The sequence below is a fragment of the Rasamsonia byssochlamydoides genome, assembly GCF_041956645.1.
Source record: "Rasamsonia byssochlamydoides strain NRRL 3658 unplaced genomic scaffold VTN77scaffold_23, whole genome shotgun sequence".
Classification (NCBI taxonomy): Eukaryota; Fungi; Ascomycota; class Eurotiomycetes; order Eurotiales; family Trichocomaceae; genus Rasamsonia; species Rasamsonia byssochlamydoides.
In genome coordinates, this window is record NW_027192406.1 from 273,891 (window position 1) to 287,188 (window position 13,298).

Consider the following 13,298-nt stretch of genomic DNA (forward strand, 5'->3'; position numbering starts at 1 on the left):
GGCGGAGATCTGGTAAGTGAAGCAGATCAGTCAATAGGATGTCATTGAGAGACAGGTGAAAAGGATCGGAATGACGATATGCCGTGCATCCCGCTAATTTATATCACGAAGCACGACTGGATCTCGGTAGATGTGTAGAAAGGAGGGAATGCAGAGACTGCATGCAGCTCCATGCAGCGAAAAATTTGAGGAGGTTGAGCAAGCAGCTCCTGCTTGCTCCTCATCCATGGACATGGAAAAAAAATACATCGCTCAGTACATGCACACACCTTAGTGCGTATCCCCCGGTTTGCAGGTCGTCTCATCCTTGCTTATGTGTATTGAAAAGACTCCTCAAACAAAATCTTAGAATTGTAACAGTGTCATCCAGAGAGCTTTTGGTTTTCGGCTTGTTCTGTTCGTTAAAGACCTGCAATACTGACTGCAATGACAGCCCACACTGTCAACCTGGCCACCTGCGACTGGAGGGAGCGAGCAAAGAGGGACGATTCGGAGGCAGTTATATTAATTGGTTGCGTGCGTCTGTGCATCGATGCGCTTCAGCCTCCAGGATGATCCGCTGCGGCACATCTCAGCTCGACCTCAAGCGGGCTTGGAGAAGAAGTAAAGAAGTTAGTGGTTAATTAATCAATTAATTAGTAATAATACCAGAGATTGTGGGGGCTTGTTTCTCTCAACAGATAACACGGCTGCAAGGTTGTGTGGTGTCACCACCGTGTGCGAAGAATGAGAGTGGATAATATCCCACGGTCCAAACTCGGTGAATCCCGAGGGTCGCTGGAATCCATATCAGGAGCGTAGATCATTTTAATTTAATTTCAGCTGAATGAGCTAAGATGCATGTAGTTTTGTGTTGATCCAGTTAGTAGCGCCCATCGTTCACACAGTGACATCTCTGGCAGCCTGAGGGTTACCCGAGTCATAGACGGGGAATGCACTGAATTTCAATTCGTCCACAAGCAGGGGGCAGTAGTCATGAATTCTTCGAGCGTAGCATCATGGCAAAACCAAAAACGGGAAACGAGCCAAACGATACGCCTGTGAATATTAATTAACGTGGGAAAGCAATCTGACATTACACTGATTTGCGGAGCCGGTGGCGCTGGCTGAGACCAGCGTGTGGATGCTGCCAACGCACAACTGAACCAGTAATTCCACTCCTCGTCCAAAGTAGTCTCGGCAAAAAGTGACTTGTTATCTTAGACTCTTAGAAGTTATGTTAGTTATGCATGAACTGATCGGCGATGGATACCATCTGACGGCCAAGCTGGCAGGGGCCTCGCCTGCTTGTAGCCTCGTGCTGCTGGCAGATCTGACATCGAAGCTGCAGCGGGAACACCCGCCCTAGTCTCTGGTTTATCCCCTAAAGGGTGGAGACAAGCAACCGTACGTAGAGGAAGTCAAGCTGCATGAGCGGCTAGGGAATGGCAATGATTGACAGCGCATGACAACGAAGCATTGCTGATGTACTGCTCTGAACCCAGCGTTCGAACTAAGGCTGATGAGATATATGTGCATCTCTCGAGTACGCCGTACTGATAGGATCACTGAATTATGCACAATTGTCCAGCTTTCCAAGCATTGTGCTGCCTCCATCGTAGATCCTGAAGACCCTTCACAGCGAGGATGGTCAACAACAAGACCCATTGGGGATGCAGGATTATTGTTGGTTGTTCCCTTACTTTCGCTAGTCGTAGCTCCTCTTCCTGCGTTCGAAAATGACGAAAGTCAAGTGTCCATCCCGTGTATGAGCACAAGACATCAGATTGCCATGGCCATGCTGTTATCTCACCGTTTCCATTATAATAATCTCCGGACTGCATAGATGCCTTAGATGACCTGTCGGCTTATTGATAAAACGACGACGCAGGGAGCATCCGACGGCAAAGATTGAAGGGCACGCCTCGATGCCCAGGTAATGGGATCTTCCTGCGCACAATCGTATGGACGATCACCGCCACCACCTCTTGCTGGTAAAATCTTCCAATTTCGAATGCATGCGGGATGGCTCAGTACTGGTCGCTGTGCCACCCAGGCTCCGCAGTCAAAGCTCAAGATACGTTGTCGTTCTTGGCTTTGGACCTGCAAGGTAATGGGGCTTGATGTATCACATTTGGCGCGTTAGAATTGGCACAGCTTCCTCCGCGGATCCCTTTTATACAAATTTTTGTGCTCGTTTGTAGTTAATCTGGTTCTTGCCTGCTGTTTTCAGAGAGCTCGATATGTCTCTCAGGACCAATTCTTGACCATGATTGGTTGCTGAGTCGATGTATAGGCGAACGTCGGCGTTTCTGACGATGCTGCATCTCTGGTGGTCTGTCTCCATAATAGAGGGAGGGTGGCAATCTGCTCAGTCAATCAATTATCCATATAGCCTGATGGACTGACGAATGTGCTCTATACATCTCGCTGAAACCCTGCAACTGCATGACTCGTATGTCTTGACATCTTGCGTGTGGCTGAGATCCTAGTAACACAAAGGCAAATCCATGCCAGAAACAGTTTTTGCTGCGAAATCCATGGCCTTGTCAAGAGTCTTTTGCTTGTGGCTCCTGGAACTCAAGAGACGTCAGAAACAAGGACATAGAAATGCCACAGCAGAGACAATTTGGCATGCTCGATTTCTGGGAGCTTTTCGACGAGCCGAAAGGGCCAAATGGCCACTAATCAGGTCACTGGAGTGCTTGAAACTGCGTTTTAGAATCACAATAATGAGACGACACTATGCAGATACCAGTCACCGGGTATTTGTGACAGCCTGGCCTTGCAGAAATATGCAACTACCCCTCAATGGAAAAGCCCTCCCCGCGGGAATCTTGATTGCTCTGCAGTAGGTGCTGTCCTAGGGAGCCAATAAGGTGGGATGATCCCATTAGCTGATAGCCTTGAAATTGATTAGGTCCAAAAATGAAACCATGAACTCTCCGACAAAAATAAGAATCGTGGAGGGGTATGTCACGTGGGGTATCCAAGACAGGAAAGTCAGATGACTTCTTCAACTGGGAGAGAGGAACATAAAGGTAGAAAATTAGAGGATTATGAGGGATTACTTGGATATATGTCCTGTAGATACATACCATTTTGTTTTATTTAATTAGTCAAGCTTCTCCTGATCCTGTCTTGGAGCTTGCAAGTACCACGTAGAGATCTACAGAGGTATATCAAATTCGAACCAAGAAGACTAAAGGTATGCCTTTGGGGATTGGGTGCTATTCATACACTGCATTTTAAGTCACACATCTCTGTGCACTCCTATAACAAGTAAGGAGCTGCAGGACGACAAAAATTTCAAGGTATTAGGTCCATGCCGGGGTCAACATCAAAATGATATCGGGCACCAGCTTCCTTGGACGGGAAGACAGTCTTCTCTAATCTTGGCTTGAAATTCCGTGGATTTCCTGGCATTGCAAGCGTAGAGATGGAACCTAGCCGTGGACAGGGTTCCAAAGAGGAATATTGCAAGCCTGGATTGATAATTCCAGAGCCCTTTCCAATGAAAACAAGGACAAAGTCCGACCTAACGCGGTCGAAAGCGACAAGATATCCTGTATCCCTCCAATCCTCTGCAGCATTTGTTGGCCGCTTAGCGAGATACCCAAGTTGCATGAGGTGGCGAGAGCGCTCCAAACTAACAGGAAGCCCGCGATTGTCGAGACGGGCGCGGAGCAATCCCAAAGCTGCAGGAGACCAGGGCACTGACATATCGGACCCCGGGGGAGTTAGGTTATTGGAGAATTCTATAGGTGAACACTGCGGGAACCAGGCAAACTCCCAAGACTCATCTTTAAGACGCTGAGTGAAAAGTGGGATTTCAGAACCGTGATGCTCGTTCAATAAGTCTGCAATGACGCCAAGGTCGGACCTGGAATGAGAGCCTCCCAAAGCATTAATTTCTGCTACCAGGCGTTGGACGCTCTCAAAACCGACAGTTTCACTATCTATCGACAAGAGAGGGCGATCTGTCGCCGTAAGCAGAGGGTTGTTGATACTAGAGTGGCGTGACGACTTTTCCTGCCATATTATCCCAAGTCTCCTTTCAATATGTCTTAACTGATCGTCAAGCACTTGGACACCTTTTTGTCCAGCGAATACTGTAGATGGTGCTTGTAGCTCGTGTTCGGCCAGTGCTGAAGCTAGGCGCGACAAGATGGGTATCGAAGGTGGAGAATCCCCGACCTTTGAAGACAAGTCCTTCAGACAATCCATAGCAAACTCCGTCATTCCGGCATCCATGAAAGTCAGCACACAATCATATGCATCGTCCAGCATTTCGCCGCAGCAGTCGGGTGTTAATTGCTGCGACAATGACTTCCATGCCGCTTTCAACGATTTAGTAGCTCGCATCTCTTTAAGGAGTTTGACATATGTAGAATACGCTCCTAGTTCGAATCGTGAGATGTCCCTAAACTTGTGAGGAAAGACCCCTGCATGCGGTCCCTCGCCTGCGATCAGGCCAAGCATGAGGCTCGGGTCATACTTTGGATCCGCAAAGAAGATCGTCCGTAAAGAAAAGAGGAGCGTTTTGGCTATATCGACTAAATCTTCTACCTTTAGTGGAACAGAGGCGATGCGTTGGAAGCTGTTGATATGGTGCTCCAGAGCCGGAGTCGAAAAGCACTGAGCAGCATAGCGCATCCCTTCAACATGAAGGTATGGCGACACCCTATGCTGGAACTTCTCGAGCCTCGAGATCAAGGCGTTTAATGCTGAGAGAATCTCGCGGGATGAATGATATCGTTGGCAATTTACAAGCGCCTGTTTGAGCGCTGATCGCGAGAGCAGCCTCTGATCACCGCTATCAACCACATTTCGCTCAATAAATAGCTGTAATTCTTGCAGATTTGAGACATGCTTCAGTTCTGCATAAGCCGCTTTTTCGTCTTGAGGCCTGCTAGGTCCTAGATGCCTCAGATGAGGGCCATTGAGCGGCCGTGACACTAGGTGAGCCTCTAAACGTTTGTCGAGATCTGACTGAGAAGCATTCTCTACTTGCTGCGTACGCCCAGTCAACGAGAAACGCAGCAATTGAGATGGTGTTGGGTCAGGACTAGAGTCGCTAAAATCATTGGCGACTTTGATGAGTGTAGTCCGTGAAAGGAAACGTCGAGCGCAGAGCTGTCGCTTCTGTGGCAGCCATAGGATGGGACGCTGGCATCCAGGCATTAGCTGCTAAAGAATACTGGACAGAAATGCAAATTGCAGAGAAGTAGTAAGGCGACAGGACATCCGCGATATGAAGCTGGAGGTGCGATGAAATGAAAGTCTCCTGGTACGAGATCGTCGTCTGGTACGGTACGGTATTGTCAGCCAAGATCACTCTTTCCCGCCTCCAGTTCCGCTTCATGCTCGCTCCATCGATCGTCACTCGTCACTTGCCATCCACATCCTCCTTTGCAAATCAATACCGCTGTTGGTTTGATCCACAGTGCCGAAGCTGCTTTTCAGATAGCTTGAATAATTACATCTTGATCGAACAGCATGTCTTCACCAGATAAGGAGAAAATCTCTGCGACCAGCCAGGGCGACACGCCTGACCTGCCTAACCTGCCTAACCTCGATGGTGCGGAGAAAAAGCAGTCGCCCGAGAGCGATGAAACGCAAGAGAACGGCCAGAAACTATCAGATGCGAACTCTAAAGTGGCAGATGAAAAAGGCGATGGAACTGCGACTAAGGAGGACGACGCTGCAGCGAAGGCCCGTGAACGACTAGAAAGATTCAAAGCATTGAAAGCTCGCGCAGTAAGTATTCTGCTCTGTGTTAACGATCAGGATGTCTTCTCGAAGCGGCTAACGTGAGCACAGAAATCTGCGACAGATAGCAACCTGAAGGAGACTGCGGCCGAATCCCAGCGCCTCGCCACCGACCCAGCCATGCTTTCGTCGTTGTCGCGCAAACACGCCTTTGCATCGCACAACCTTCTGAAAGCCGATACAGAAGCTGCCGGCGAGGATTTTGAGCGTAAACGGGCCTGGGACTGGACTATCGAAGAGTCCGAGAAATGGGACCGACGCATGGAAAAGAAACAGCGCCACCGCGAAAACGTACTGTTCCAAGACTATCGCCAGGAAGCGCACAAAGTCTACAAGCGGCAAATGAGAGAGCTACAACCCGATCTGGAGGCGTATGAGCGGGAGAAGATGGCAGCTGTGGAGAGAGCTGCAGCCAGTGGAAATCTCGAAATCGTTGAAACCAATGATGGCGAGTTGGTCGCGGTTGACAAGAACGGGACATTCTACTCAACAGCCGACTCGACTGATTTTGTCGAAAACAAACCTGACCGGGCAGCCGTGGACCGGCTGATAGCAGACCTGCGGAAAGCAGAAGAGGTTCGCCTTAAGAAGCGCCGAGAACGTCGGGGCGAGGAAGAACCGGATGTCACCTATATCAACGAGAAGAACAAGCAGTTCAACCAGAAACTTGCCCGGTTTTACAACAAGGTAAAGCAGAGCAATCCTACTTGGTCTCTTATCGTCTTGACTAACATTACTATAGTACACCACGGAGATTCGAGACAGCTTTGAGCGTGGAACAGCACTATGAGATGAGCAGTGTTTCTTATTTTACATGGAAAATCTTATTTGATTTCCGTGAAAATCTCAGGAAGAAGCAAATTGCCTCGCCGCAGATAAGGCACGCCGCCCGGACACCGATTAAAGCATGCTCTTCCTCCATGCTTTGGTGGCCAGGGCTTCTATCTTCTTCGTCCCGATCACACCGCGCGTTGCCTCATCCTCGATTGCCTCAATGACGGCTTGCCCTACCACGTCGACCTGGAGAGGCTTCTCCGTCATGGCCCCCAGGAACCCGAGTTTTCCACCCAGGAGAGCATTGATTTCCGAGCCGATAATTCCACCCAAGGCTATTGGTAACGTGAGCTTCCTGCTGGAATCATACATGAATGCAGGTCGCACAAAGATACTCCGCAGCTCTGGGAGCGACGAGGCTATGGTTGCCTCAGCTTCCCTCTTTGTTGATATATATCTGCTGGGAATGATTGGAGCACCTGCGGCAGCAGAGATGTACACGAAAGTGGGGACATGTTCGTATGAGGATTCCTGTGCTAGCGCGATAGCTAATTAACCGTTAAATGTGAGTGAGTGGTCACGGAGACTATTGTTTTCTTGCTAGGGGATATACCTGAATCCCTATTCATAATCTCATATGTCAATTGGCCATCTTTCTCCTTTGGCTCCAGCGCCTCTCCCTCTTTCCTTTGCAAAGGGTTTTGGCTTCCGAGTTTTGACGAGCTGAATGCTCTCTGCAAGCCACTGATAATCGACTCCCTCCCTTGTACCACGGCTTTATAATCTGCCTCTAGTAGGATCCCCATGGTGTGTATGACGGCGCTCGCGTCTTTCAGGAACGGTTTGTATGTGCTGGGTTTCAAGATATCGGCCTTGACCCACTCGACCGAATTCGCCCATCCTGGCTTCTCGTTCGACGAGGTGACTGTGTCCCAGCGCGGTTCACCCGAGCGACTGTAGATTCCGACCCGTTGAGCATGGATCGCATATTGTTAAATTGCGGAGACAAGAGAATCTGTCCGTACCTTAACGACGTGACTGACCAGCCTCTCGCGACGGCGTGTTTGCAGATCCTCGAGCCTGTTGTAGCAGCGTTGCTTCCAGTCAGAGATGCGATCCTGCAGACAGAAAACGAGCGACAACGAAAATGACATTTCGTCGCTTTTTTAGCTTCACAAGAGAAGTTTCACTGACCTAAGAATCCGCTTCCGCCCGCGACGACAATTCGCTTTGCAGCCATGTTTTGTCGAGTCAATTGGCGTAAATATTGATATCGTAACGAAGTAAGAAAGAAGGTAAATAAATTTTCGTCAAGGGGCCATATTTCTTTTATTCGCTGGTCATTCACGTCTTATATTCTTCTCACTGGCTACTATACTGAGGTCCGTACTTAGGTAATAGCTTCCGAGTCGCATGACGACACTGCGTTCTGGCCCGCGGTCACGTGACAAAAGTCGCCGCGATCGCGTTATTTTACGCGGATTGTTACCGTCACGCCGTCACCTTTCCAGGCTCAACCAGGCTCAACCGCAGGGGCATATTTACATCCCACTACATCACGTCATTTGGTGTACTGTCGATTAGATATTGCGAACTGAAAGTTCATTTACCGTTCCCTTACCGTCATCAAATCATGCCTGCTGCTACAGGGACAAAGCGCGTTCGGGTACGTTCCGTCAACTGCTGCGATGGTCTTCACAAGTCTAACTATTCTCCTTAGGGTGTTTCGGTCTTTAGACCTTTTGGTTCGTAGACTACTGCGCTTTGCGACTGTACGACATTATCTGGTTTCCTTACTGACTTTTCGACAGTGTATGGCAGCGAGGCACAGCCGTTCGACCCCGATAATCGACCGCCCCACGCTCCTCCGGACCACACCCATCAATGGCGCGTGTTCGTGAAAGGGGTCAACGACGAGGACATCTCATACTGGCTGAAGAAGGTCCAGTTCAAGCTGCACGAGACGTACGCGCAGGCGGTGCGCACCGTCGAACAGCCCCCGTTCGAAGTCACCGAAACGGGCTGGGGTGAATTTGAGATCCAGATCAAACTGTACTTCGTCCCCGAATCGACAGAGAAGCCTCAGACGCTGTGGCACAGCTTGAAACTGCACCCGTACGGCCCCGACATCGAAGGCAAGAGGGAACGCAGGGAAAAGGTTATCAGCCAGAATTACGAGGAGATCATCTTCAACGAACCGGTGGAGCAGTTCTACGACATCCTGACGGGAGGAACCGGCACTACCCAGCAGCCTTCGAAGGGCAAGAGCGGCAAGAATACGAAACAGATCCAGCAAGGTGGCGGGAGGACGGCCGAGATTCCGTTCAACGAGAGTCCGGGCAATCCATATAGCAGAACAACCGAAAACAAGGAGCTCGACCGGTTGATAGAAGCTCAGAAGACGGTCGATCAGATGCTGAAGGAGGAGAAGGCAAGGCTTATCGAACGCGAAAAGAGGTTGGCGGAGCTGAAGGCGACTGAGGGAGTTCCCGTTGTCACGAAGAAGAAATGAGTCGGTCGAGGAGTGGCTATTAGACATCGTGCCTTGACGGACTCTAAGGATATACTCGACCTTGAAGTCCGCTCTGTGTCTCGCTCGGAGTCGCCTGCCATTTCGATCAGTCACGCAAGGTGATGTGACTGAAGCAAGACTGTTTCTGCGGTTGGGACTGATTCGAACATGTGTCTGAAGGGGAAGACGTTCGCCAGTCTCCACACAACAGGACATACGAGCGATTTTACCTGTACTCGACCTGTTACAAGCAACAGGATGACCAGACCTGACGGTACGGCTGTCGTCTACGTGGATGACGAGTAGTTCCGTGACACGACATTGAGACATATGACATATGACGAGGAGACTGGCACAGCCGTGACATCTGGCAGCTAAAGAGCAGTTCCCGGCGTTTGTCAATTTGTCATTTGTTTCCTAGGTACAATTCTTGCTACCTGTTACCATGTACGTAGTACATACAACACCTTCTATTCGTTGTGATCTGGGGGCTGGTCCTGATCGATCTCTGCTATTGCAGGGATGGGCATCCAGCTCGAAGATTCCGGAGGTTAGTCGACTAGACAGATTCAATTCCACTGCCGCAAGAAACTCAAATCGGAATCAATGAATTCACATGGTTGAAGACCCTATCAACCAGGAAAAGAGAGAGAAAAAAAAAAGGGAAAAAGAAAAGAAAAGAAAAGAAAAAGGAACATAGAAGTAGCACTTAGATCATGTATGATCAGTCGTCTAGCCTGGCGTGGGCCGCTTGGCTTGACTTGTATCAAGTATCGTATAGAAATTACGTGCGTTCATATCAAATGGTCAAACCACTGTTTAAATCTATTAGAGATCTCAATTCGGGCTTCTAGAGAAAGGGCTCGTGTGTTAAAAATACAGGTCCAGAAGCTCAACATTTTGCTCCCCATTCACTGAGAAGAGGTGTCGAGTCTGTCGAGCATGCGCGAGCGTAGATAGAAGTATGAAAACCTAATAAGGCTCGAGAAGAGACGTCGATCGGAACGTTCCCTTCATTTCGACTGGCATTCCGTGTTCCTATAAGTCAGATTAGCTATTGGCTCAAACATGCATAACTATTTCTGAAGCCAATCGTTTATCCGATACCGAAGCGAGCCGTCTTCGTCCTCTATCCAGTCATATTCCACAGGAATAGTAAGCCCGCCCTCGTCGTCGTTGAAGTCGTGGTCACATACACTGTTGGACTAGCTTCACTTCGCTTTCGACCATCACAAGATAAGTGTAGAGTCGATGAATCCTCACAGCATCCATACCCTCAGCTTCCTCTACTAACTCTTTGAGTTTCTCCATATCGCACAACCATAGACATGCCCAAATAGTGGACGACACTCTCCCGTTTGAAATGGTCTTGAGAATATCCTCCAGCTTCTTGAGGAGTCTCGCTCTGTTTTCATCTTCGAATTCTTCTCCAGGTGATTGTACTGCTGTATCACGTGGCACAGATTCCGCTCCTGCCTCGGCGACATCACGTGACGGTAATTCAACTGATGCCATTATTGGAAAACAGCCTCGAAGGGCTCGAGACGGGCTTCATAAATGAGTACCTAGGTAATCAGTCAGACGGATGATACAGGTGCAATGAAGAGAGGAGAGAGGTGGTCAATGCAGGCAGCATCTGCATGATGTGATGCATCAGACGGAAGTAACCTAGTGCATGTAATGTATACATCTACTCTCTATTTAGCAGAAAAGGTCGCGCGGCCCAATCTACTTGCCTACAGTGGTCTCCCTCCCTTCTCCCTTAGAGAATAAACCTAAAAGTATTAGATTCTAAAATGATTAAGAATAATAATAAGAAGAATATTATTTCCTTTACTATTTCTAAATATTTTAGTAGTACTGCAGGCTTTATTCTCTATCATCTATCTACTCTATTATATAATGAAATTTACTCCGTAGATCTTTTTCGTTACAATCGCTTAGTCATCACCCGTCGTATTTTTACGTAAGCATGTACTGAACTACACGGCCCGTAACTAACGAAAAAACAAACGCGAAGCTTAGTCAGCACCAGTGTGCATGCTTAAGTAATCATGTAAACTGTCTCTCCTCCATATGAAATCTGCCTTAATCCGTACACCAATTCCGCAAGCCAAGCTCATCCGGTTTATTCATTAAGTAATATATATAGTATTATGATTAGATGTAGCTACTAGCTAATCTGCATACCGCGCAGCAGCCTTGGTCTCATCCCTCGTCTGCTTCAGGAATGGTATCAAGGCTGTCCCGCCCGTGCCGTAGAAGAGCGTTTTCGTTGGACTCTGTGGTGCATCGTCGAAGGAGGAGGGTTCGTCGGAGCCGGGTGACGTAACAGAAAAAGAAGAAGTATGTGATGATAGCTGCGACGTGGCAGTGGCGAGGTTGATTCTGTTCAGACCTGGAAGAGATGCAGGCGTAGGTTCATGCTGCCGTCTCGCCGGGGCGATGATATACCGCGAGACGATCTGGATGTGTTTGTCGCGAAACGAGCCAAGCATCATCACCGCGGCGTTGTATGCCTGTCGCACATCCGATGAGGCCGGGAGACTCATCGCATAGGATCGGATGTTGGCGATTTTGGCGACGTACTCGAGGAATCGTCGATGGGGGCCTGGCATGTAATTCCGCATTCCCTGGAAGCATTCATTATTATTAGTATCGTTTCTGAAGTAGCGTTGTTTCTATCGCTGTACATACCATCATGAATGTACGCTGAGGTGGTGGTGCTTTGAGACTGCTGGCCTCTCCACTCCCCCAATGCTCCACGCCAAGGGCGATATCAAACAGCTGGATGAGCGAGCTCTGCGCATTGCTTCCGCCGCTGTACTGACGCCATTCTCCCGATCCATCTCCCTGATCGTAGAACACGCCGCGTGGGAGCCCAGCGGCGGCCATGTTCTTGCTCCCAGCCAAGAAAGGCCGGATCTGATGGTAAAAGACGGCTGGAGCGCACTTCTCGTGCATCCTCTCGAGGATTTTCGAGAGCTCTGCAAGGCAATCGGTGATCTCGACCAGGAGTTGCGTGACGCGTTCATGGTCGCGCAGGTTGGCGGCCCCGATAGCGTTGAGCACGAGAGGAATGACTTTTGCACCGCATGCCTCGATGGCGACGGAGATGACGAAGAACCACCTCTCGTCGTCCGTCCCCGTGAAGGAATTCAAAATCGCCAGGTTGTCGGGTTCGGTGAGGTCCTGGTCAGGATTCTGGCTCAACGTGGTGAAATTCCACAGGTTGAGAGCCGCGTACGTCGCACAGGGCGGAAGTTCCAGGTAGGAGGCTACTTCTAGGAACGGGCAGGAAATCGAAGGGGGCAGTCTCTGCCAGTCGTTAGTATTAAACTCTCAAAATAAGAGAAGCAGACGAACGAACTTCCTCAGGCCGCTCTCCGCCCCAGATATAGCTATGCGTCAGAAAAGCGAGGATCAGATATGCCCTCCGCCATTCGGGCTCCTCGTGAAGTTTCTCAGTAGACAGGGCCGGCAAGTTGCGAATCTTTTGTCTGATATCCCCACTGCGAATGAGCGCTGGCAGATCCGTCATGATGTCTTCCCATGGATTATAATACGGATTTGGCAGCCGCCGTAGAGGCGGTTCAGTGGGTAGGAAACCATTCTGCAAGGACACAGAGTATTCGTCCAGGGAGACGTTTGGGAAGTCTAACATGTCGTTCGCAGAAGACATGCAGCAATGGAGGAAATATGTGATTGTGTTTTATCAAACTCCCGGTGCCAATCGCTTTGATATACTCCAACGGGCATATAGAAATGGGAGATCCGTCGGATCGTTCCGGGTCATAAAAGGATCCAGTCATCGGGGAAGCGGGACTATGCCGTTGTTTCAGATGACTGAGCAACATAGTATGATAATTAAGCGTAGGATCAGTACGATAGACCGCCTACCTACGTACATGATCAGATCGAAGCAAGGATTCGTCCGGTTGGACACGGAGAGCAAGCAGGAGTCGGCACGGAAGCGGGAGCGGAAGCGGAAGCGGAAGAAGCCAGATGTACTCCGATACAACGTTCTCAAGTAGATAGATATATAGAATATGACGCAGTATTATTAAAAAGAGGGACGTAGAGTATATTTCTACTTTTAGAATCTGTCATTTTTATCTGTTGTGATTGAACTTGTCGATACCGTCGTAAAACCCGTCGTGCCCTAAGCAGACTACATACGAACCTAATCGGTCTACATCCAAAAATGGCCATTTCCCCAAACCTCATGACCGTGACGATACCCGAACAAAAAGGGAAGCAA

The 13,298-nt window shown here is 49.2% G+C and overlaps 6 protein-coding genes across 6 annotated transcripts; 2 read left to right on the forward strand and 4 right to left on the reverse strand.

Moving 5' to 3' along the window:
* Positions 1–1,544: 1,544 nt before the first annotated feature.
* On the reverse strand, positions 1,545–1,823 carry VTN77DRAFT_3374 (uncharacterized protein; the record flags this gene model as incomplete). Its single annotated transcript, XM_069419315.1, has 2 exons — positions 1,545–1,613; positions 1,683–1,823. 2 exons carry the CDS (start codon positions 1,821–1,823, stop codon positions 1,545–1,547), a joined length of 210 nt encoding a protein of 69 aa, XP_069278643.1.
* A 1,465-nt stretch (positions 1,824–3,288) lies between these two features.
* On the reverse strand, positions 3,289–5,163 carry VTN77DRAFT_3375 (uncharacterized protein; the record flags this gene model as incomplete). The annotated part of the gene is made up of 1 exon (XM_069419316.1): positions 3,289–5,163. The coding sequence occupies one exon, from the start codon at positions 5,161–5,163 to the stop codon at positions 3,289–3,291; it is 1,875 nt and encodes a 624-aa protein (XP_069278644.1).
* A 315-nt stretch (positions 5,164–5,478) lies between these two features.
* On the forward strand, positions 5,479–6,541 carry VTN77DRAFT_3376 (uncharacterized protein; the record flags this gene model as incomplete). Its single annotated transcript, XM_069419317.1, has 3 exons — positions 5,479–5,739; positions 5,803–6,438; positions 6,494–6,541. The coding sequence occupies 3 exons, from the start codon at positions 5,479–5,481 to the stop codon at positions 6,539–6,541; spliced, it is 945 nt and encodes a 314-aa protein (XP_069278645.1).
* A 110-nt stretch (positions 6,542–6,651) lies between these two features.
* On the reverse strand, positions 6,652–7,765 carry VTN77DRAFT_3377 (uncharacterized protein; the record flags this gene model as incomplete). The annotated part of the gene is made up of 4 exons (XM_069419318.1): positions 6,652–7,073; positions 7,139–7,479; positions 7,551–7,605; positions 7,720–7,765. The coding sequence occupies 4 exons, from the start codon at positions 7,763–7,765 to the stop codon at positions 6,652–6,654; spliced, it is 864 nt and encodes a 287-aa protein (XP_069278646.1).
* A 393-nt stretch (positions 7,766–8,158) lies between these two features.
* On the forward strand, positions 8,159–9,037 carry VTN77DRAFT_3378 (uncharacterized protein; the record flags this gene model as incomplete). Its single annotated transcript, XM_069419319.1, has 3 exons — positions 8,159–8,191; positions 8,246–8,270; positions 8,337–9,037. The coding sequence occupies 3 exons, from the start codon at positions 8,159–8,161 to the stop codon at positions 9,035–9,037; spliced, it is 759 nt and encodes a 252-aa protein (XP_069278647.1).
* Positions 9,038–11,214: 2,177 nt separating this feature from the next.
* VTN77DRAFT_3379 (uncharacterized protein) lies at positions 11,215–12,719 on the reverse strand (the record flags this gene model as incomplete). The annotated part of the gene is made up of 3 exons (XM_069419320.1): positions 11,215–11,670; positions 11,735–12,355; positions 12,408–12,719. The coding sequence occupies 3 exons, from the start codon at positions 12,717–12,719 to the stop codon at positions 11,215–11,217; spliced, it is 1,389 nt and encodes a 462-aa protein (XP_069278648.1).
* Positions 12,720–13,298: the final 579 nt, after the last annotated feature.